Raw genomic sequence first — 23,525 nt, 5'->3', positions numbered from 1 at the left:
TCATTTAATTCAACATATCCAAAATATTTCAATATGTAATCAATAGAAAAATTAATGAGATGCTTCACGTTCTTTTTTTTTTTTTTGAGATCGAGTTTCGCTCTGTCTCCTAGGCTGGAGTGCAGTGACACAATCTCGGCTCACTGCAACCTCCACCTCCCAGATTCAAGTAATTCTTCTGCCTCAGCCTCCCGAGTAGCTGGGACTACAGGCACGTGCCACCATGCCCAGCTAATTTTTGTATTTTTAGTAGAGACGAGGTTTCACCATGTTGGTCAGGCTGGTCTTGAACTCCTGACCTCGTGATCTGCCCACCTCGGCCTCCCAAAGTGCTGGGATTACAGGCATGAGCCACCGCAGCAGGCCGTCTTACATTCTTTTTCCATAGTACGTCTTTGAAATCTGGTGTGAATTTTACACGTAGAACACATCTCACTTCGGTCCGGGCACCTTCAAATACACTACAGCCACACACAGCAGGATTTGTGGTTGCAGAAACGGACACTGAGGGTCTTGATCCAGGCAGTCAGCCCCATCTTGACCTTTTAGATAAAGGGCTCCTTTCTCTCCAAAGGGTGAGGCCAGAGGTGAAGCACAAAGAGCCATGCCCCACTCTGTGTCCCTGTCCTTTCTCCTGTTTTCTTCTGGGGCCAGGGTTGCTGCCATCTGACAGGAGCATCCCACGTGAGAGACCGCCTCAGGGCTCGGGGTGTTCCTGCCTGCCGCCTGACAGACCTTATCAGAGGAGCTGGGCCTGATTTGATTCAGCATGAGAAGATCACGCCAGGAAGTCAGCTCTTGTTTTTCTTGCAGTAAATCAGTTAGCACTTAATCTCCCAGGCGTGTGAGGGCCCCCTGCAGTGCTCATTTCCTTCCTGGAGGACTTCTGCAGAGGGGAGGAAGCTCGAGTGTTCCAGACCTCAGACCCCCTGCCCTCCGCCCAGGGCACCTCCCCCTGCACAGCTCAGGTGCCTCGCCTGGCTGCTCTCTGTCCGGAGTCTGGACACCCCTCCCCAGGGCCCCACTTCCAATGACTGCCACTTCCCAGGGAGGGGCCAAGCTCAAAGGTGAAGCAGCCGGGCTCGGTGGCTGACGCTTGTAATCCCAGCACTTTAGGAGGCTGAGGTGGGCGAATCACCTGAGGTCAGGAGTTCGATACCAGCCTGGCCAACATGGTGAAACCCCATCTATACTAAAAACACAAAAATTAACCGGGTGTGGTGGCATGCACCTGTAGTCCCAGCTACTCAGGAGGCTGAGACAGGAGAATCGCTTGAACCTGGGAGGCAGGGGTTGCAGTGAGCCGAGATGGCGCCACTGCACTCCAGCCTGGGAGACAGAGCGAGACTCGGTCTCAAAAAAAAAAAAAAAAAAGAAAGAAAAAGGTGAGTCAGGCAGGCCAGAGGTGAGACCGGAGTTGACCCCCGTAGTCATTCACACAAACAGCTCCTTTCTGAAGACAATTGATTGCAGGCGTGCAATGAGTGGTTAGAAGACAAGTGTCACCAGGAATAAAGTGGGAGCAGCCTGGGGCAGTGGCTGAGTGGCCAATCATCTCTGGTGCCATCTCACTCAAGACGCGGGCCAGGAGCCAAGGACACTGGAGACCACTTTGTTTCCTCATTGCTGTCGGGGCCGCCGCTGCCCTCCCCACCCCCACTGCCCCTGTCAGCTCCTCCACCTCTAGAAATGGGGGTCTCCTGCATCCCCTCTCCACGGCCGAGTTCAGGGGCTTCCCATGAGATTCAGCCAAAAAGGGCCCAGGCCTTTTCTATCCCATGGGGGCTGAGGCCAGTATCAGGCGTCGGTCCCTGGTCTCCCCCGTCTGCTGGGACCTTTCTCTCCTGCCAGGCTGTGCTTTGTCCTCAGCGAGGCCTGCCAGGATGTCCAGGTGATGTCACCCAGTCAGCCTGTTCCATCCCCTGGCTCCCCCTCATGCCCTCCTTCCACTAAAACCACGGGGGTTTCAGGAATGACCTGGAAAGCGACACCACCTCCGCAGAAGGGGCCTGTTACGCTGGGCCAGTGAAACGAGTGCCTGGAAAGGGGGGTGCCATCACCCCTTTCTTGAAGACGCTCAGGGCCACCACAGAAGGAAAAGGCAGCAGCCCTCGTCCCCAGTGTGAGGAAAAGACCAATAAGCTGGCATCACTGTCTGCCACTCAATCTGACTTCATAAAAGCCACCAGGGGCCATTTCTGGGTGGGGGAAGAGGCAGGTAGGAAAAGCCAAGTGCATGGGGCTCCCGGGCCTCAGCCAGAGCCCAGGCTTAGTGGCACCTGAGGCCAGCCCTGGTGCTGCTGCACTGTGCACACTTTATAAAATGGGGCCGGGTGCGGTGGCTCATGCCTGTGATCCCAGCATTTTGGGAGGCCAAGGCGGGTGGATCACTTGAGGTCAGGAGTTCGAGACCAGCCTGGCCAATATGGTGAATCCCCTTCTCTGCTAAAAATACAAAAATTTTCTGGGCGTGGTGACGGGCACCTTTAATCCCAGCTACTCAGGAGGCTGAGGCAGGAGAATCGCTTGAACCCGGGAGGCAGAGGTTGCAGTGAGCCGAGATCATGCCATTGCACTCCAGCCTGGGTGACAGAGCGAGACTTCGTCTCTTAAAAAAAAAAAAAATGGACCTTGTGCCAGTTGTCTGGAGTGAACGTCCCCTGGCTGCCCCATCATGTCAGTGGAGAACAGAGAGCCAGGCCCTGGGCTGGCAGGACACCCCCTCCTCTCCCGGGGGATTGAGAGCTGTGGGTGGGGGCCTGCCTGGCAGCAGGGCCTCCGAGTTGGCTGGAGGTGTTTATTAATCCTGGGCTCTGCGGCTGGGGCCTCTCCGCTGAGCCTGCGCCTGCATGTGCATGTCTGTCTCCAGCCCTGTCAGTCCTGGCCCAGCTCCTTCCCTGTCTGGGTGTGATCGCCGCTGCGCTCCCCTGGGCATGTGGGTGTAACAAGTCCAAACCTTCTGTGGGAGTCGGGCAGGCTCGGCCCCGCCCTCAGGGCTGTGCCCTTTCCTCCCAGACTGGTTGTGCAGGAGCAGGCATGAGTGTGGCCGTTGTGGGTGCATGCGCGGCAGGCCTGGGACCCAGCGGCCCGCTGCCTCACCTGCAAGGAGGGGCCTCCCAGAAACTCCCTTCTCCAGTGCCCAGCCGCCCCACCTCGCCAGACTTAGCTGACCAGCCAGCGAGGACGCCCGCTGCCTCCCACCTGCCCTCCTGCCCTCCGCCAGCCAAGCCCAGCCTGAGCCAGCACCTGCCTTTAAGACCATGTTCAAGGGGCTGAGCAAAGGCTCCCAGGGGAAGGGGTCCCCCAAGGGCTCCCCAGCCAAGGGGTCCCCCAAAGGCTCCCCCAGCAAGCACAGCCGGTGAGTGGGACTGGGGGATGGGGAGCCGGGGAACTGGGGTGGGGGTGGTGCCAGGCCCAGGTCCTTGAGCCACCTGGCGGTGGCGGCGGCCCAGAGCCCAGGACCAGCCCCGTGCTGGTGCTGGCATTTGGTATCCCGAGGCCAAAGGGCCCAGGGGTGGACTCTCTCCTTGCTTTGGGAGCCGCAGGCCCAGGCCGAACTTCAGCCCTGGCAGGAGGCAGGGGATGGCCTGGGGCTCCCTACATCCTCTAAGGGGGCCTGCGGGCCACGGATTGAGGCCGCTCAGCGGGAGAAGTGCTGGACAGGAGCCTGCACCGGGGCCCTCCTCTGCCAGAGGCTGGGAGACAGGAGAGCCTGGGAGACAGGAGAGCCTGGGAGACAGGAGAGCCTGGCTGCCTGACTGCAGCTCTGCCCCAAGGCTCTACTTGGCTGGGATGACCCCTGGAGCCTGGGTGCAGGGCATGAGGACTGAAGGGGCGGGGTGGGATCCCTAGGGTAGGGACGCAGGGGCTGTGCTGCCTCCTGCCTAAGCCACAGCCCTCCCCAGAGTTCTCACCCAGGGCCTTGTTGTATTGAAGAGTTAGGGGATCATGGCCAGGCGCAGTAGCTCACGCCTATAATCCCCGAACTTCGGGAGGCCAATGCGGGAGGATTCCTTGAGCCCAGGAGTTCGAGACCAGCCTAGGCCACATAGGGAGATCTTGTTTCTATAAAAAAATAAAAATAAAAAATAGCCAGGCATGGTGGCTCGTGCCTATTGCTTGAGCCCAGGAGTTTGAGGCTGCAGTGAGTCATGATCACACCACTGTGCTCCCGCCTGTGTGACAGACTGAGACTCTGTCTTTAAAAAAAAAAAAAAAAAAAAAAAACCTAGTGCAATACCTCACGCCTGTAATCCTACCATTTTGGGAGGCCGAGGCAGGTGGATCACTTGAGCCCAGGAGTTCGAGACCAGCCTGGGCAACATGACGAAATCCCGTCTCTACAAAAAATATACAAAAATTATCTGGATGTAGTGGTGCATGCCTGTAGTCAGAGCTAGTTGGGAGGCTGAGGTGAGAGGATCACTTGAGCCCGGGAAGTCGAGGCTGCAGTGAGCCGTGATCACTCCACTACACTCTAGCCTGGGTGACAGAGCAAGACCCTGTCTGTTCAAACAAAACAAAATAGAGATGGGGCTTCCTTTTCCAGTGGGTGTGGTGCAGGGGGCACTGGGCCTCCCTTGGACCACCCGGCTCTCTGGGGCCCAGCCCCAGCTCTCTGTGGATGGATTGGGCGGTGCTCTTCCCACTCACTGGCTTCAGCTCGTCTGCAGAGGAGGCGGCAGCCCGCCTGGGTCCAGGGTGTCAAGATAAGCTCAGGGATGAAAGGCTGGTGTGGGAGTGGGGGTGCCCATTACCCCGATAGGGATCAAGGCACCAACAGACACGGAGGCTGGGCGTCTGGGCGGACGGGAAGACAGTGGTTAAGGACTCTCAGCTAACATTCTCGCTGAGTGACCTGTCCTCCCTGGGGCACCTGAGCCCCACCCATGGTGGAGCATGCAGCTCCCCGTGGGAGCAGCCATCCCAGGAGGCGGGACCTGAGCAGGAGTGCCCGGGGCCCAGCACCTGCAGCTCCCACTGTCCAGGCAGGCTCGCCAGCAGTGCGCTCCTGGCCTGGGGCAGCTCGGTCCTCAGGGCCCTGTTGGCTCTCACCTCATGTGCGATCCACTTGTTTGACATGAACTTACTGAGCACTTACTGCATGCCAGGACTGTTCTAGGCACTGGAGATGTCGCTGTACACAGAACCAACAGGCCCCTGCCTTCAAGGCACTAGCCCTCTAGTGGGATAAAAACTAACACGTGCTGGGTGCCGACCCTGCACCAGGCCTGCACTGGATGTTTCAGACAGATAAATTCAATTAATGCTCACAATAGCCCTAAGGCATAGATATTTTTATTAAAATCCCGCTTTACAAGTGAGGAACCTCAGGCACAGAGAGGTTGAGTAACTTGCCCAAGGTCACACAGCATTAATGATGGAGAAAGATGAAACCAGGCTGTCTTGGCCACAGAGTTCTTCCAGACTGCTGAGCCTTCACCAGCACTGTCCCTTTGCCTGGGGGGGGCCATCCTTTGATCCAGTTCAAGGCTTCCCCTGCCCCGGGATAATGATCCCCCAATAAGGCACTGTGCTCATGTGGCTTGGACCAATATGCCCTCTTTTAGGTCTGCTTCACCTCATGACCTCCACAGAGTGAGTGCATGCACACAGCAGGTGCTCTGTGGAGGCTGCAGGGCGAATGCACAGAGAAAGCCCTGGGGTGGAAGCAAGGTTTCCCCTCCGTCCCTGACCATGTGACTCAGAGCAAGTCAGGGCCCAATCTGGGCTTTGAACCCTCAACTCTGGAGAATGTTAGGGTGGCCCAGCAGTCTCTTGCGCCTGCCCCCCCTCCCTGGCTCCGACAGTGTGAGGCTCCTCTAGACGGCTACTGAAGCCAGCACTCTGGCAAAGCTCCCCGGGGTGGAGGAGGTATAGGGGAACACAGGGCTGGAGTGGGAGGAGGTGGGCGTGGGGGACACGCTGCTGCCTCCCTGCCGCAGCCAGCCCAACTGCCCCTCCCAGGGCCCAGCCAGGCTGGCTCAGGTACTAGTGGCTGAGCTGGTGACTCACTGGCTAGGGGACGGAAGAGGCAGGCAGCTGGGTGGGGTTGGGAACTCACTGCCAGCACAGCTGGCTGAGGCTGGGACACCGAGGCCGCCTGCCCCCCAGCACCACACAGACCTGAGACCCTCACCTTTTGACCCCTCGTGTGGTGGGGCAGTGCTAACACCCCCAACCAGGACTCGCTCACAGAGCCTCCTGCAGAGAGAGACCCCAAAGTCAGGGCAGTGAGCTAGGCTGTGGGGGCAGGATGGGGTGGAAGGAGGGCAGGGGACGCCACCTGGATGGGGCACAGAGGGGCCTCTTCCGCCAAGCTGCCCGCTGTCCCCTCCACCCACCAGGGCTGCCACCCAGGAGCTGGCCCTGCTCATCTCCCGCATGCAAGCCAGCGCCGACCAGGTGGAGCGGGACATCCTGGAGACGCAGAAGAGGCTGCAGCAGGTGAGGCCCCGGCAGCAGTTGGCAGGGCGTGGGCAGGCTGGGTGGCATGGGCGGCCCATCATCAGGCCTGGCACTCCCTGAGTGCCCCCTGGTGATGGTGAAGATGGAACAGATGACCTTTGTCCTGCACCGCCCATCCCCTAACACATGGTGGGAGAGACGGCTCAGCTTCCGTCTTTTCTGGGCTCCCCTGTGTCTTGTCACGGACGCCCTGGGCCTGACCCTGTGCCTGGCGTGGGCCTCGAGGTTGGCCAGCATAGCTGGGGTCCCAAAGGTTGGGCTCAGGCCCACAGTGATGGGCAGCAGGGGCGTGGGGGCTCTGGGCCCTGGCGAGTCTGCCCATCCCCTGCCCACAGGACCGGCTGAACAGTGAGCAGAGCCAGGCCCTGCAGCACCAGCAGGAGACGGGCCGCAGCCTGAAGGAGGCCGAGGTGCTGCTCAAGGACCTCTTCCTGGACGTGGACAAGGCCCGGCGGCTCAAGCACCCGCAGGCTGAGGAGATTGAGAAGGAGTGAGTGGGGCTGCGGCAGGGCTGGGGGTCCCTGGGGAAGACCTAGGCCCAGCCGTGACCTGCCGGCCACCTTCTTGACAGCATCAAGCAGCTGCACGAGCGGGTGACCCAGGAGTGTGCGGAGTACCGTGCCCTGTACGAGAAGATGGTGCTGCCCCCCGAAGTGGGACCCAGGGTCGACTGGGCACGCGTGCTAGAGCAGAAACAGGTCAGGAGCTCAAAGTCACACCCCAGTGTGATCAGAGGGCGATACGGAACTGCATTTAATCCAGGGCCTGACTGTAGGCTTGAACAGTCAGGGTGTAGGGGTGGCTCAGGGGTCTGGGCAGGGAGACAGCAGAGCAGACAGTGCAGTCAGGGAAGACTTCCTGCAGGAGGAGGTACATGAAGAGACCTCAGAGGGGTGAGAGGGTTTGGTTGGGTCAGGGTGAAGTAGTGAGGAGAGGACAATTCCAGAAAGAAGGAGCAAAGGCTCCTGCCAGGAGGAAGCCTGGGGTTGGACGGGAAGTGGGGATTTCTGGGCAGGTGGGCAGAGCCAGGTCATGGGGCATTCTGATCCCTGGTTGAGGAGTTGTGCTTTGATGCCACAGAGAAGGGGTGTCATCCTGCAATAGAGGGACAGTGGGGAAGGGCCCGGCTGGAGCAGGGCTTTCTGAGGTCCCTAGAGCTTGGCTGGAGGTGTCCAGGCAGGAGGCACTGAGGCTGGGTCACAGATGAGGCAGGGTGGAGCTGGAGACTTCTCAGAGGCGGAGCCCAGCGTCTGGGAACCAGTGGGACTCAGGGGCCACTGCAGAATGGCCTCGCCCCTGGGTGAGCTGCAGGGCGTGCACCCGGGCTGCTCCCAGGCTCGTCCACGCTCTGCCCAAATGACCAAGTCCACTTCTCCGGGTGGGAGGCGTGTGGGGTTCTCTGGCTCCCCACCGCGGTCCTGTGGGGACTGAGCCGCTGGCTCTCCTGCAGAAGCAGGTCTGCGCAGGCCAGTACGGGCCGGGCATGGCGGAGCTGGAGCAACAGATCGCCGAGCACAACATCCTGCAGAAGGAGATAGACGCCTATGGGCAGCAGCTGCGCAGCCTTGTGGGGCCGGTAGGTGAGCCGGGAGGATGTCACATCCGGGCCAGCCCCAGCCCCTGTTTCTCCAGTCAGAGCCGGAGCTAGATCGGCTGGGCCCTGGGGATAGGGGTGGGTGGGGTATAGCTGGCCCAGATCTTAGGGGGCCATCTCCCTGCACCCCACCTCTCACGGGCTTGTTTCTCCCCTTGGTCGAGGCAGGATGCAGCCACCATCCGGAGCCAATACCGAGACCTACTGGTGAGCAGGAGGGAGGGTCGGGCAGGGCGGCTGCGGGTGGGCCTGGGTGGCCGCCTGGACCCTGCCCGGGGCCAGAGTTCCTGAGCGCGGCCCAATGGCGCCTTTTGCCCCCCACTTTCTCTCTCCCCACCCTGCTGCTGGCGGCGGGTCCTGAGCACAGAAGGCGGCGTCGTGGCGCGGGCAGAGCCTGGGCAGCCTGTACACGCACCTGCAGGGCTGCACGCGGCAGCTAAGCGCCCTGGCGGAGCAGCAGCGCCGCATCCTGCAGCAGGACTGGAGCGACCTCATGGCCGACCCTGCGGGCGTGCGGCGGGAGTACGAGGTCGGCTGGCAGAGGTTGGGGCCCGGTGGGGGAGGCCGGGGCCATCCTGGTCCTCACCGCCGCTCCCCACCCTACTCGCCCCCAGCACTTCAAGCAGCAGGAGCTGCTGAGCCAGGAGCAGAGCGTGAACCAGCTGGAGGACGACGGCGAGCGCATGGTGGAGCTGCGGCACCCCGCGGTGGGGCCCATCCAGGTGCGCTGCGGGCAGGGCGAGAGTGAGAAGGGACATGGTGGGCGGGGAAGGGGGGGAGGTGGGGTGGACGTGGGGGGGGCGGGGCGTGGTCCGAGGGCTCCGTGCTGCCGTACCCAGGCCCATCAGGAGGCCCTGAAGATGGAGTGGCAGAACTTCCTGAACCTGTGCATCTGCCAGGAGACCCAGCTGCAGCACGTGGAGGACTACCGCCGGGTGAGCCCTCAGGCAGGCGGCAGGGGCGGCAGGGGCGGGATGTCCCACAGCACCCCTGCCCACAGGAGAGGCACTGCACCTCCCAACTAGACAGAGCTGGCAGGGCGCAGTGGCTCACACCTGTAATGCCAGCACTTTGGGAGGCCGAGGCTGGCGGATCACTTGACGTCAGGAGTTTGAGATCAGCCTGGCTAACATGGTGAAACCCTGTCTCTACTAAAAATACCAAAATTAGCCAGACGTGGTCGCGCGCGCCTGTAATCCCAGCTACTCAGGAGGCTGAGGCAGGAGAATCACTTGAACCTAGGAGGCGGAGGTTGCAGTGGGCCGAGATTGGTCCACTGCACTCCAGCCTGGGTGACAGAGAGAGACTCCACCTCAAAAATAAAATAAAATAGGGCTATGTGGTTGCCACTCGGTCCCAGAGGGAAAGCAAGGCATGGGCACATTCTCAACAGGGTGAAGCGGTTCCCAGGGGGGTGAAAATTGGTTCTTAATGGCAGAAAAATATCTTAACTCTTTTTATGCATGAAGTACAGATCCACATACAGCACCTAAGCTGTTTACAGCATATCTGTGGTATTAAAATTTCATGGGGGCCAGGTGTGGTGGCTCACACCTGTAATTCCAGCACTTTGGGAGGCCGAGCCAGGAGAACTGCTTGACCCCGGTAGTTCCAGACCAGCCTGGGCAACATAGCAAGACCCTGTCTCTATACAAATAGATAAATTTCTATCAAAATAAATAAATAAATAAAATTTTATGGGGATGAGGTGGGGGAAATTAAATAAAATATTTCTTAAAAGGCTCTTTAGGAGAATAATAATGAAAAAAAACAGTTGAGAAACCCTGATATAATATACAACTGGGATTTGGGGGCAGATAATGTTTCATACATTTTCCTATAGAACCACAAGACTGTGATCACACACATTGACAAAAATTCCGTCAAAGCACCTGGAATGCTTCTTTAAAGCACAGCTTCTTCTCCGGGGCTGGGACAAGTGCAGCTCCAATACCCTCTGTCCCAGCAAGAAAGACTTCAGGTGCTGGAGGGAGGCAGGTGATGGTGCCCTTCATTTGTGCAGGAAGGACGAAGACCAAGTGTTTTATGACCCACTTAAAAAAATTAAGTTCAGTGCACGAATAAGACCCCATTTGCGAGAGCACACCAGTGATAAAAGGTCCTGCCACCTGCGTAGGAAAAAGACCGACCAGAGTAGGGGAGAGTGACAGTTTAGGTTTAGCTCGTTTAAGTTTAGCTGGTTTAGGTTTGTCTGGTTTGTGTTTAGCTGGTTTTTTTTGGTTTTTTTTTTTTTTTTTTTTTTTTTTTTTTTTTTTTTTTTTTTTTTTTTTTTTTTTTTGTTTTGTTTTAGGTTTAGCTGCTTAGGTTTGTTTAGTTTAGCTGGTCATTTTGTTTGTTTAGCTGGTTTGTATTTAGCTGGTTTAGGTTTAGCTGCTTTGTGTTTAGCTGGTTTAGGTTTAGCTGGCTTAGGTTCAGCTGGTTTGTGGGGTCAGGGGGCAGCAGCTTGCCCCAGGCTCTGCCCTTGACCACCCAGTGAACTCAGTTCCAGGAAGAGGCCGACTCAGTCAGCCAGACCCTGGCGAAGCTCAACTCCAACTTGGATGCCAAGTACAGCCCTGCACCTGGGGGCCCCCCTGGCTCCCCCACAGAGCTGCTGCAACAGCTGGAGGTGAGACAACCCCACCAGGCCATCTGCACCCCACTTCTGGGAATTGGTCCTGTCCGTCTTTCTGGGCCTCACCCCTTCTGCCTCGGTACCTAGTCCTATCCCAAGCCCTGGCCTGGGTGCTGGCGGGTGGTCTGCTCTAGCAGGAGGCTGGCCAGGTACCGGCAAGCTCCTCCCACCTCTGGACGTCAGTTTCCTCATTTGCAGTGGGACAAGGACAGCCTGGGAGAGCTCTGAGGCCCATCTAGCTTCTGCTCAGAGGCCTGGGTGATGCTGTGCCATCCCCCTCCCTGCAACTAGCAGATCCCAGGATCCTAGGCCCCCAGAGAGGGGCTCCTTTTACTTTGCTGACTTAGAGACCCCTGCCTTCATGAAGGCCAGCCTCTAGTCCTTTTGAAGGATGGGTATGGTGTAGCCAGCCTCCAATGCAGCCTGGGCCCCTGGCAGGCAGAGGAAAAACAGCTGGCCGTCACCGAGAGGGCCACTGGGGACCTGCAGCGGCGAAGCCAGGATGTGGCCCCTTTGCCACAGCGAAGAAACCTGCCTCAGCAGCCCCTGCACGTGGACAGCATCTGCGACTGGGACTCAGGAGAAGTGCGAACTCCCCCACTTCACCCCTGCCGCCATCCAGCCCCACCCAGCCCATCCCCTGCCCCTGCCCCTGCCCCTGCCCAAGCCCATCCCTGCTCCATCCCCAGCTGTCTCCTGCGCCCACTTTTGCCCTACTCCTTCCCTTGACCCAGACCCTCCTCTCTCCAAGTCCTGTCCTGCCTCTTTTCTACCCCAGCACCTCCCACCCTACTCTTGTCCCTGTTCCAGCTGCTGTCCCCATCTGTCTGTGTCCCCAGCCCCTACTCTGCCCTGGCCTTGGCCCCCTGCCCCTGAGCCCGCAGGAGCCGCCCCCTTTCTGTGCCCCCAGGTGCAGCTGCTGCGGGGCGAGCGGTATAAGCTGATAGATAACACTGACCCGCACACCTGGGTCGTGCAGGGCCCTGGTGGGGAGACCAAGCGTGCTCCCGCCACCTGCTTCTGCATCCCAGCACCAGACCCTGATGCTGTGGCCAGGGCCTCCCGGTAGGTCTGCGTAGGGATACTCAGGGGCAGGCTGTGGGCAGAGCAGGCCGGCTCTGCGCTGTCCAAGCCCATGGCCCGGCAGACCCCTGCTCAAAGGCCGGCCTTCACCTGAAGCTGCGTCTACTGGGGCTGGGGAGGGAGAGAGGCAGAGTGGGGACCTCTTTCTCGAATCCCCTCTTCGTTCTAGGCTGGCCTCAGAGCTGCAGGCCCTGAAGCAGAAACTGGCCACAGTCCAGAGCCGCCTGAAGGCCAGTGCTGTGGAGTCTCTTCGGCCCAGCCAGCAGGGTACCCAGGGTGGCCCGGGGAGGGGTGGCTGTGGGGCTAGAAGGAGTAGATTCCGACTTCCGACTGGTCTCTGATGGGCAGGGGTTGCCTTGGGTTAGGGACCATCACTCTGGGGATTTCATCTCTGGGGTGGCCCTGCCCATCCCCTCCACCCTACTCCGACAGGACCCTCTGTGGGCACCTGGTGGGGGCACCCATCTGGCAGTCTGGAGATAGACCCTGGGCCCTCACCAGCACCTCTGCCCCCAGCTCCATCTGGCTCGGCCCCGGCCAACCCACAGGCCCAGAAGCTCCTGACACAGATGACCCAGCTGGATGGAGACCTGGGACAGATAGAGAGGCAGGTGCTGGCCTGGGCGCGGGCCCCGCTGAGCCGCACCACACCCCTGGAGGACCTGGAGGGCCGCATCCACAGCCATGAGGTGGGTGAGCGGCGGAAAGGGGCAGCTGGGATGAGAAACGGCCCGGCCCTGGTACTCACACTTGAGGGAGGTCAGGCAAGTGCAGGAGCAGTGGCTGGGACGGAGGTGGAGAAGGGTGTGGACAGAGCTGGGCTCAGACAAGCTGGTTCCCCTCCTGGCTCCTCCACTGACCAGCTCCAGGATCTTGGACTACATGACTCTCTGGGCCTTGGTTTCCTCATCCCTGAAGCAGACATAATAATGCCCAGCTCACCTGATCATTCAGGAAGGTTCCAGTAGGGCCCAATGTCAACACCCCCAGGAGGTATTCTGGCGAAGCTCCTGAAATAGCAAGGAAGCCTGGAGAATCTTAGGAAGAGATGTCCCCTGGCTGCAAGGGGGAGCCTACCTGGGCAGGTTGCAGCGTCGTGTAAGCTCCTTACCCAAGAACAGCAAGCTCTCTGCCACGTGGACTCAACACTCCCAAAAGTGCTCAGAGTGAAACCCACAGCGGGCCACAGTCTGGGTTTAGCCTCCCAAACCAGTTTCTTTTCTTTTCTGGAGACAAAGTCTCTCTGCATCACCCAGGCTGGAGTGCAGTGGCACGATCTGGGCTCACTGCAACTTCTGCCTCCCAGGTTCAGGCAATTCTCCTGCCTCAACCTCCTGAGTAGCTGGGATTACAGGCACGCACCACCATGCCCAACTGATTTTTGTATTTTTAGTAGAGACGGGGTTTCACCATGTTGGCCAGGCTGATGTCGAACTCCTGACCTCAAGTGATCCACCCATCTCGGCCTCCCAGAGTGCTGAGGTTACAGGCGTGAGCCACCGCGCCTGGTCTGTTTTTTGTTTTTTGTTTTTTGAGATGGGGTCTCACTTTGTCCCCCAGGCTGGAGTGCAGTGGTATAATCTCAGCTCACCGCAACCTCCACCTCCCAGGCTTGAGTGATCCTCCCACCTCAGCCTCCCGAGTAGTTGGGACCACAGATGCAACACTGAGCCCAGCTAATTTTTTTGGTAGAGATGGGGTTTTGCCATGTTGCCCAGGCTGGTCTCAAACTCCTGAGCTCAAGCGATCCTCCCGCTTTGGCCTCCCAAAGTGCTAGGATTACAGGCATTAGCCACGGCACTTGGCCATATTATTATTATTTTGAGACGGGGTCTTGCTTTGTTGCCCAGGCTGGAGGGCAGTGGCATGATCAAGGCTCACTGTAGCCCCAATCTCCTGGTCTCAAACAATCCCCCTGTCTTCACCTCCCAAGAAGCTGCGTCCTTAGGTTTTGAAGTCATAGCATCTGCCACGTCAGTGGTGTTGGGGTCCAGGAGAAGCCCAGTTAGACTGGTGGTGGGTGGTGCCTGGTACAGAGTCAGCACTGCTCGGTGACGGACCGGGCAGATGAGTGAATAACTGATGAAAGAATGAGGGCGACAGTCCCTAGTGGGCAGAGCCAGGGCTTCGGCTGGAGCGACAGGGCCGGGGGACCTGATGGTCTTGTGAGCAGGACAGTGACATGAAGATGACTGTAGGTAACTGTGTGCCTAGTGCTCGCTGCTGAGCTCCGGACACAGGCTCTTGTGTCGTCCTCCCATCAATCATTCTTTTTTATTTATTTTTTTGACATGGAGTCTTGCTCTTGTCGCCCAAGCTGGAGTGCAGCGGCGTGATCTCAGCTTGCTGCAACCCCCACCTCCTGGGGTTCAAGCAATTCTCCTGCCTCAGCCTCCTGGGTAGCTGGGATTACAGGTGCACGCCACTACGGCTGACTAATTTTTGTATTTTTAGTAGAGACAGGGTTTCGCCAGGTTGGCCAGGCTGGTCTCGAACTCCTGACCTCAAGCAATCCACCCGCCTCGGCCTCCCAAAGTGCTAGGATTACAGGTGTGAGCCACTGCGCCCGCCCCCTCCTATTAATCATTCTGTAGATGAGGAGACTGAGGGTCAGAGAGGTTGACCTGCCGCAGGTCATCCACAGAGGAGTGAGTGGGGCCAGGACTGAACCCAGTTCTCTGGCCTGAGCCCAAGCATGTACCCACCACACTCTACTGCCTCCACGGGCGCAGAGTTAGGATATCCTGGTAGAAGAGTCGGGCGGAACCCACCTGCCCAGAGATCCCTGACCCCGCCCCTCTTCAGGGCACAGCCCAGCGCCTGCAGAGCCTGGGAACGGAGAAGGAGACAGCCCAGAAGGAGTGCGAGGCGTTTCTGTCCACGCGGCCCGTGGGCCCCGCTGCCCTGCAGCTGCCCGTGGCCCTCAACAGCGTGAAGAACAAGTTCAGTGACGTGCAGGTTCTGTGCAGCCTCTACGGGGAGAAGTGAGTGCTTTGGGGCCAGGGCAGCCAGGCAGGGCAGCAGCGTGTGGCCCAGGGAGTGTCTGAGCCTTGTCTCCTCTGCGGCAGAGCCAAGGCCGCCCTGGGCCTGGAGCGGCAGATCCAGGATGCGGACAGGGTCATCCGAGGCTTCGAGGCCACCCTGGTGCAGGAGGCCCCCATCCCTGCTGAACCGGGGGCTCTACAGGAGAGGGTCAGCGAGCTGCAGGTAAGGGACCAGCCGGGGCCTCCTGGTGGCAGGGGGACCCAGCATTCAGGGGCGGGTGGGGTGGACACGGCGTCTCCCCAGCCACGAGGGTGCACGGCTGCGTCCCCTCCTTCCGCAGCGCCAGCGGAGGGAGCTGCTGGAACAGCAGACCTGCGTGCTGCGGCTGCACCGCGCGCTGAAGGCCTCGGAGCACGCATGCGCCGCGCTGCAGAACAACTTCCAGGAGTTCTGCCAAGACCTGCCTCGCCAGCAGCGCCAGGTGCAAGCCCTCACCGACCGCTACCACGCCGCAGGGGACCAGCTGGACCTGCGGTGAGCGACTGGGTCCTCGTGGCACAGGGTGTGGGCTGGTGCAGAGCCAGGCATTGCTGTCTACAAGCTGTGTGATCCTGGGCTAGTGACTTCACTTCTCTGAAGCTGTTTCCTCATCTCTAAAATGGGATAACAACAGCACTTAACTCCCAGGGTGGTGCCTGGTAGAGACTGTCCCATCTCTGAATTCCCAGGCTCAGGGAGTGGGGATCTGCACAGCAGGCCACTCGGGCCTCCTGACCTGCCCCCAGGGGGAGGCTCCCACCAGCCTCCCTGTGCACCTGCCCCTGTCCCCAGAGGTCAGGTCTTATCTCTGTTCTGGGCCTCATCCTCCTGCAGGGAGAAGATGGTGCAGGATGCCGCCCTCACCTACCAGCAGTTCAAGAACTGCAAGGATAACCTGAGCTCCTGGCTGGAGCACCTGCCCCACAGCCAGGTGCGGCCCAGCGACGGCCCCAGCCAGATCGCCTACAAGCTGCAGGCGCAGAAGGTGAGGCTGGGGCAGGGACAGCTGCCTGTGCCCATGTGGCCCCCTAGTGGCCAAAGCTCAGAAGCGCTCTAAGGGGCTTCAAAGCCCAGACCACGGAGGCCTTGGGCCCCTTCCCTGGCCTCCAGCTGAAATGCTCCTCTTTGCCCACAGACGGGGCCAGCCCATCTCTGTCTGGCCCGACTGGGGCAGTGGGATTTACAAGCTCAGGCCACAGAGCCCTGAGGGTTCCGGCCACTATTGCATCTTCCTCATACTCGTCAAGCCCCTGCCATGTGCCAGGCAATGGGTTCACTGGGGTACAAGCCTGTACCCAGGCAGCTCCCAGTCTGGTGGGGGAGGTCTATGATGCTGATAAGCATTGGCGGGAGAAGCCGGCGTGCTGTGGGTGCCCCCAGGCTGGACACCCACGTGGGTCAGGGTTGGTGGTGTGGGAGGAAGCAAGTGTAGCCGGGGGAGGGATGAAATGTCCCATACAGAGAACATGGCATCAGAGGAAAGGAGGGGAACTCAGGGGTGAGGGCGACCAGATGGGCAGACCACACAGGCCCTTCCAGCATGGGATCCAGGCTGCACTGTCTCCTGTGGCCCCCAGAAGCTGCTGGGGAGGGGATGCTTCCAGGCCAGTGTTTAGAAGCTGGCTCTGGCTGCCGAGTAGAGAACGGCTAAGAGGGTGGGAATGAAGACACGGAGGCCCACGAGGAGCCAGGTTGGAAATCCAGGTGAGAGAGAGTGACGGCCTGGCCGGGAAAGGGACCATGGCACAGGGCGAGGTGGGCAGATCTGAGATGGAGATGGCAGAATTAGGTGGACTTGGTGACTGCTTGAAGGGGACAGTGAGTGAGATGGACGGGGCCCGGTGGTGCCCAGGGTTCTGTTGGGGACAACTGGGAAGAGGGGGCACCTCCGCCTGAGGTGGAACACAGGGAATAGAGCATATTTGGGGAGATGAATGGGGCCGGCTAGGTCATGCTGAAATGAGGTGGCCAGGACAGCCGAGGGCAGCGGGGAGATGGAGGTAGGCATATGGGAGGGAACTGGGGCTGGGGGTTCCCCTAGGAGCTCATGAGAGCAAAGATGGGTCTGGGACTTCCGGAAAATGAGAATATCTGGGGAGAGAGTAGGGAGGTGACATTGGGAAGGGGGCCTGGGACAGAGATTCTCAGCCGTGGCTGCAAACTGGAATCTCCCAGGGAGCATTTAAAACATCCCCAGGCCAGGACCCCTCCCCAGACCAAATAAATTGGATTATTGTGGTCAGAGCATCAGTATATTAAGTTCCCAGATGAATAAAAGTGGGCGCCCCGGGTTGAGAACTTTCCAATTGGAGCCATGGTTCTGGATGAGCTGTAGCAGCATCACCTGGGGACTTGTCAGAAATGTGACTTCTCAGGGCCACCCAGACCTGCTGGATCCGATGTGCAGGTGGACCCCGAATGCCTGCCTGCCTCCCACAGGCCCCAGGTGATGCTCGCAGATACTGCTTTGCTAGAACGGAACTCTGAGGGGCACAAGGCCAAAGAAAGGTGCTCATGCCTATAATCCCAGCACTTTGGGAGGCCGAGGCTGGCGGATCACCTGAGGTCAGGAGTTCGAGACCAGCCTGGCCAGCATGGTGAAACCCCATCTCTACTAAAAATATAAAAATTAGCCTGGCATGGTGGCAGGCACCTGTAATCCCAGCTACTCAGGAAGCTGAGGCATGAAAATCGCTTTAACCCAGGAGGCTGCTGTGAGCCGAGATAACGCACTCCAACCTGGGTGACAGAGCGATACTTGGTCTCAAAAAAAAAAAAAGAAAGGGATTCTGCCAAGGTGCCTCAGAGAGGAAGGAGGAAAAGCAGAGAGAATAGAGAATGATGTCAGGGAGAGGAGGGAGTTTGGCCCAGGTCTCCCTCCCTGCCCTTTCTTGTTCCTGGGAGGCAGCTCTGGCTGACTGTGGCCCTGGAGCCACTGGCTAGAGGGGAGTCAGGGTGAGTGGCATTTCCTGGCCTCCTGACTCTGGGTTCTTCCCTGGCAGAGGCTGATGCAGGAGATCCAGAGCCGAGAGCAGGACAGGGCCACAGCATCCCGCCTCTCCCAGGCCCTGCAGGCAGCGCTCCAGGTAAGCAGCTTGCCTTCAGCTTGCCCCTCTCCATGTATCACCCTTGTCCCTCTTCCCGCCCTATCCCCCACACCCAGCTTCCCCACTGGCTGCCAGCCTGCTGTCCTTTCCTCCCTGCTCAGGACTATGAGCTCCAGGCAAACACCTACCGCTGCTCTTTGGAGCCCACCCTGGCAGTGTCAGCCCCCAAGAGACCCAGAGTGGCTCCCCTGCAGGAGAGCATCCAGGCCCAGGTGAGATGGGACCTGGTGGGGCTCAGTGGACCTTGGCACCAGCTCTGCAGGCTCCAAGGCAGGAGCTGACTCTGCCCTTCCCCTCTCCCTCTGCCCTCTCCAGGAGAAGAACCTTGCAAAGGCCTATACTGAGGTTGCAGCAGCACAGCAGCAGCTGCTGCAGCAGCTGGAGTTTGCTAGAAAAATGCTGGAGAAGGTACACAGACAACACCTACACCTTTCCCACAACAGCCAAGAATAACCAGGAATGCCCACTCCATTCCCAGAATGCCAGGCTGTCACCCTGGTAGTCTCCCTTCCTCCTCTCCCTCCTGCCTGCAGCTCCTGGGCAGCTCTGGCTGCTGGAGAGGGGAGCAGCTTCCAGCCACCTTTTCTCTCCAGCAGCTCTTACAGGCTGGTGTCCATCGCAGGGTTAGGCCCTGGAGATGGCATTCAGTGTGGTCACAGCTTGGCCGCTGGGCGTCCTCCAATGGGACAGGACCTCTAACCCCAGAGAGCAGAGAAAATCCCCTACAGCCTTCAGCCTCAGCCACCTGGCTGTCCACCCTCGGCCTACACACTACACACCCTCGAGCCAGAACTTCTCCAGGACTCCTGGTGACTTGCCAGCTTTTCTGTTACCCTCAGCCACAGTCAGCGTCCCTGGATGGAAGGGGAAAGGGGAGAGGTTCTGGAGGGACAGGGAGAACCTCTCCTGTTTGCACTTTTTTTTTTTTTTTTTTTTTGAGACAGGGTCTCGCTCTATCACCAAGGCTGGAGTGCAATGGCGCAATCTCAGCTCACTGCAACCTCCGCCTCCCCAGTTCAAGCGATTCTCCTGCCTTGGCCTCCTGAGTAACTGAGATCACAGGCATGCATTACCACACCCAGCTAATTTTTTGGATTTTTAGTAGAGACAGGGTTTCACTGTGTTGATCAGGCTGGTCTCGAACTCCTGACCTCAGGTGATCCGCCTGCCTCAGCCTCCCAAAGTGTTGGGATTAAAGGCATCAGCCATCGCACCTGGCCCCTATTTGCGCTTTCTAATGCAAACCAGGCCTGCACACTGCCTTGGGTCCTAAAATCATTGCATTGACTGGGTCTTCTCAAAATCCTATATCCAAGCATCTTAGGTCTTCAGCTCTGCCTCTGAGGACCCACTGGGGAGTCTCAGGAAACAGGGAGAGGTCTTTCATCTCAGGAAAAACATGGAGCTCCTATCTCCACCGCCCACCCCCATGCTCTACCCTTCTTCCTCTCTGCAGAAGGAGCTCAGTGAGGACATCCGAGGGACCCATGATGCAAAGCAGGGCTCCGAGAGCCCTGCCCAAGCAGGGAGAGAGTCAGAGGCCCTGAAGGCCCAGCTGGAAAAGGAGAGGAAGCTGGTGGCCCAAGTGCAGCGTGAGCTGGAGGTGCAGAGGAGCCAACTGCTGCAGCTGAGGACCCAGCGGCCCTTGGAGAGGCTGGAGGAGAAGGAAGTGGTGGAGTTCTACCGGGACCCCCAGCTGGAGGGCAGCCTGTCTAGGGTGAAAGCCCAGGTGGAGGAGGAGGGCAAGCGGCGGGCTGGCCTGCAGGCAGACCTGGAAGTGGCAGCCCAGAAGGTCGTGCAGCTGGAAAGCAAGAGGAAGACCATGCAGCCTCATCTGCTGACCAAGGAGGTCACCCAGGTGGAGAGGGACCCCGGCCTGGACAGTCAGGCAGCCCAGCTCAGGATCCAGATCCAGCAGCTCCGTGGGGAGGATGCCGTCATCTCAGCCCGGCTGGAACGGCTGAAGAAGGAGCTACTGGCCCTTGAGAAGCGGGAGGTGGATGTGAAGGAGAAGGTCGTGGTGAAAGAGGTGGTCAAGGTGGAGAAGAATCTGGAAATGGTCAAGGCAGCCCAGGCTCTGAGGCTGCAGATGGAGGAGGATGCTGTGCGCAGGAAGCAGGCGGAGGAGGCTGTGGCCAAGCTACAGGCTCGCATCCAAGACCTGGAGCGGGCCATCAGCTCGGTGCAGCCCAAGGTCATCGTGAAGGAGGTGAAGAAGGTGGAGCAGGACCCAGGGCTCCTCCAGGAGTCCTCCAGGCTGAGGAGCCTCCTCGAGGAGGAGAGGAGCAAGAACGCGACGCTGGCCAGGGAGCTGAGCGACCTGCACAGCAAGTACAGCGTGGTGGAGAAGCAGAGGCCCAAAGTGCAGCTCCAGGAGCGCGTCCACGAGACCTTCCAGGTGGATCCGGAGACAGAGCAGGAGATCACTCGGCTCAAGGCCAAGCTGCAGGAGGTGGCGGGCAAGAGGAGCGGTGTGGAGAAGGAGGTGGAGAAGCTGCTGCCCGACCTGGAGGTCCTGCGGGCCCAGAAGCCCACGGTGGAGTACAAGGAGGTGACCCAGGAGGTGGTGAGGCATGAGAGGAGCCCCGAGGTGCTGCGCGAGATCGACCGCCTGAAGGCTCAGCTCAACGAGCTCGTCAACAGCCACGGGCGCTCGCAGGAGCAGCTCATCCGCCTGCAGGGTGAGCGTGACGAGTGGAGGCGCGAGCGGGCCAAGGTGGAGACCAAGACGGTGAGCAAGGAGGTGGTGCGCCACGAGAAGGACCCGGTGCTGGAGAAAGAAGCAGAGCGGCTCCGCCAGGAGGTGCGGGAGGCGGCCCAGAAAAGGCGGGCCGCGGAGGACGCGGTGTACGAGCTGCAGAGCAAGCGCCTGCTGCTGGAGAGGAGGAAGCCCGAGGAGAAGGTGGTGGTGCAGGAGGTGGTGGTCACCCAGAAGGACCCGAAGCTGCGCGAGGAGCACAGCCGGCTGAGCCGGAGCCTGGATGAGGAGGTGGGCCGGCGGCGCCAGCTGGAGCTTGAGGTGCAGCAGCTGCGGGCCGGCGTGGAGGAGCAGGAGGGCCTGCTCAGCTTCCAGGAGGACCGCAGCAAGAAGCTGGCCGTGGAGAGGGAGCTGCGGCAGCTGACCTTGAGGATCCAGGAGCTGGAGAAGCGGCCTCCCACGGTGCAGGAGAAGATCATCATGGAGGAAGTGGTGAAGCTGGAGAAGGACCCGGACCTGGAGAAGTCCACGGAAGCCCTGCGGCGGGACCTGGACCAGGAGAAGACCCAGGTGACGGAGCTGCATCGGGAGTGCAAGAACCTGCAGGTCCAGATTGACGTCCTCCAGAAAGCCAAATCGCAGGAGAAGACCATCTACAAGGAAGTGATCCGGGTGCAGAAGGACCGCGTGCTGGAGGATGAGCGGGCCCGCGTGTGGGAGATGCTCAACAGGGAGCGCACGGCCCGGCAGGGCCGGGAGGAGGAGGCACGGCGCCTGCGGGAGCGCATTGACCGGGCCGAGACGCTGGGGAGAACCTGGTCCCGGGAGGAGTCCGAGCTGCAGAGGGCCCGGGACCAGGCCGACCAGGAGCGTGGGCGGCTGCAGCAGGAGCTGCGGGCTCTGGAGAGGCAGAAGCAGCAGCAGACACTGCAGCTGCAGGAGGAGTCGAAGCTGCTCAGCCAGAAGACGGAGAGCGAGCGGCAGAAGGCGGCCCAGCGGGGCGAGGAGCTCTCTCGGCTTGAGGCGGCCATCCTCCGCGAGAAGGACCAGATCTACGAGAAGGAGCGTATGCTCCGGGACCTCCACGCCAAGGTGAGCCGGGAAGAGCTCAGCCAGGAGACCCAGACGCGAGAGACCAACCTTTCCACCAAGATCTCCATCCTGGAACCCGAGACGGGGAAGGACATGTCCCCGTACGAGGCCTACAAGAGGGGCATCATCGACAGGGGCCAGTACTTGCAGCTGCAGGAGCTCGAGTGTGACTGGGAGGAGGTCACCACCTCGGGGCCCTGTGGGGAGGAGTCTGTGCTCCTGGACCGCAAGAGCGGGAAGCAGTACTCCATCGAGGCCGCCCTCCGCGGCCGTCGCATCTCTAAGGAGGAGTACCATCTGTACAAGGACGGCCACCTGCCCATCTCCGAGTTTGCGCTGCTTGTAGCCGGGGAGACGAAGCCAAGCTCCTCACTCTCCATCGGCTCTATCATCTCCAAGTCCCCACTCGCCTCCCCGGCCCCCCAGAGCACCAGTTTCTTCTCTCCCAGCTTCTCTCTCGGGCTCAGTGATGACAGCTTCCCTATCGCCGGGATCTATGACACAACCACAGACAACAAGTGCAGCATCAAGACGGCCGTGGCCAAAAACATGCTGGACCCCATCACTGGGCAGAAGCTACTGGAGGCCCAGGCGGCCACAGGGGGCATCGTGGACCTGCTCAGCCGTGAGCGCTACTCTGTGCACAAGGCGATGGAGAGGGGCCTGATCGAGAACACCTCCACGCAGAGGCTGCTCAACGCCCAGAAGGCCTTCACCGGCATCGAGGACCCCGTCACCAAGAAGAGGCTGTCGGTAGGCGAGGCTGTCCAGAAGGGCTGGATGCCCCGGGAAAGCGTGCTCCCACACTTGCAGGTGCAGCACCTGACCGGGGGGCTCATCGACCCCAAGAGGACAGGCCGCATCCCCGTCCAGCAGGCCCTCCTCTCTGGGATGGTCAGTGAAGAGCTGGCCCAGCTCCTGCAGGACGAGTCCAGCTATGAGAAGGATTTGACAGACCCCATCTCCAAGGAACGGCTGAGCTACAAGGAGGCCATGGGCCGCTGCCGCAAAGACCCCCTGAGCGGCCTGCTGCTCCTGCCGGCGGCACTGGAGGGGTACCGCTGCTACCGCTCCACCTCCCCCACCGTCCCGCGCTCCCTGCGCTGACACAGGCCAAGCAGCCAGTGGGGAAGTGCATGTGTTGGGCCAGGTAGGATACGTACACCTCTTGCCTCACAGCAGTCTCAGGCAGTGGGTCTTCCCTCTGTCCAACCACTGTTTTATTATTTTACTAACATGGTGATGGGCTCCCTCTCCTAACCTTGGTGCCTGATCCATCCCCAGACCAGAACAGCAGCCACTCAGTTCTTCCTCCACCTCCACTCAGTGATCCCAGTAAACGAATTCTGCCTCCCCGTGTCATGTGGTGTCCCATTCATTCACATTTGAGAGCGCAGGATCCACGTGTCTGGGGGATGAGCGCAAGGACAGCGTTGCTCAAGTCCTTGCCTGGGCGGATGTGCTCAATTTGCCTGCCTGAGAAATAAGCATCCTCGGAGGGCTGTGCCTCCTCAAGTGCGGGGCAGGGATGCGGTGGCAGGTCATGGAAAGAGATTATGGTTTAAAATCACTAAAGGAGGCCGGGCACAGTGGCTCACACCTGTAATCCCAGCATTTAGGGAGGCCAAGGCGGGTGGATCCGAGGTCAGGAGTTCGAGACCAGCCTGACCAACATGGTGAAACCCCAACTCTACTAAAAATACAAAAATTAGCTGGGTGTGGTGGTGCGCGCCTGAAATCCCCACTACTCAGGAGGCTAAGGCAGGAGAATCACTTGAACCTGGGAGGCAGAGGTTCCAGCGAGCAGAGATCACGCCACTGCAC

The 23,525-nt window shown here is 59.7% G+C and overlaps 1 protein-coding gene across 2 annotated transcripts; it reads left to right on the top strand.

The window, feature by feature from the left end:
- Positions 1-3,155: 3,155 nt before the first annotated feature.
- Positions 3,156-23,060, top strand: EVPL (envoplakin). 2 transcript variants are annotated; one of them, XM_030827501.1, is made up of 22 exons: positions 3,156-3,358; positions 6,348-6,447; positions 6,804-6,958; positions 7,040-7,166; positions 7,919-8,044; positions 8,231-8,269; positions 8,430-8,591; positions 8,677-8,784; positions 8,902-8,997; positions 10,566-10,691; positions 11,136-11,282; positions 11,608-11,762; positions 11,950-12,047; positions 12,297-12,469; positions 14,586-14,764; positions 14,849-14,987; positions 15,106-15,299; positions 15,639-15,789; positions 17,807-17,890; positions 18,013-18,123; positions 18,227-18,319; positions 19,368-23,060. In XM_030827501.1, the coding sequence occupies exons 1-22, from the start codon at positions 3,261-3,263 to the stop codon at positions 22,806-22,808; spliced, it is 6,102 nt and encodes a 2,033-aa protein (XP_030683361.1). In that variant the 5' UTR covers positions 3,156-3,260; the 3' UTR covers positions 22,809-23,060. The 2 variants fall into 2 exon arrangements, with proteins under 2 accessions (XP_030683361.1, XP_030683360.1); XM_030827500.1 differs by having other exon boundaries at positions 11,950-12,113.
- The last annotated feature ends 465 nt before the right edge of the window (positions 23,061-23,525 follow it).

Source organism: Nomascus leucogenys, chromosome 14 (assembly GCF_006542625.1).
Source record: "Nomascus leucogenys isolate Asia chromosome 14, Asia_NLE_v1, whole genome shotgun sequence".
Taxonomy (NCBI): domain Eukaryota; kingdom Metazoa; phylum Chordata; class Mammalia; order Primates; family Hylobatidae; genus Nomascus; species Nomascus leucogenys.
This window is presented reverse-complemented; position numbering and strand designations above follow the sequence as displayed.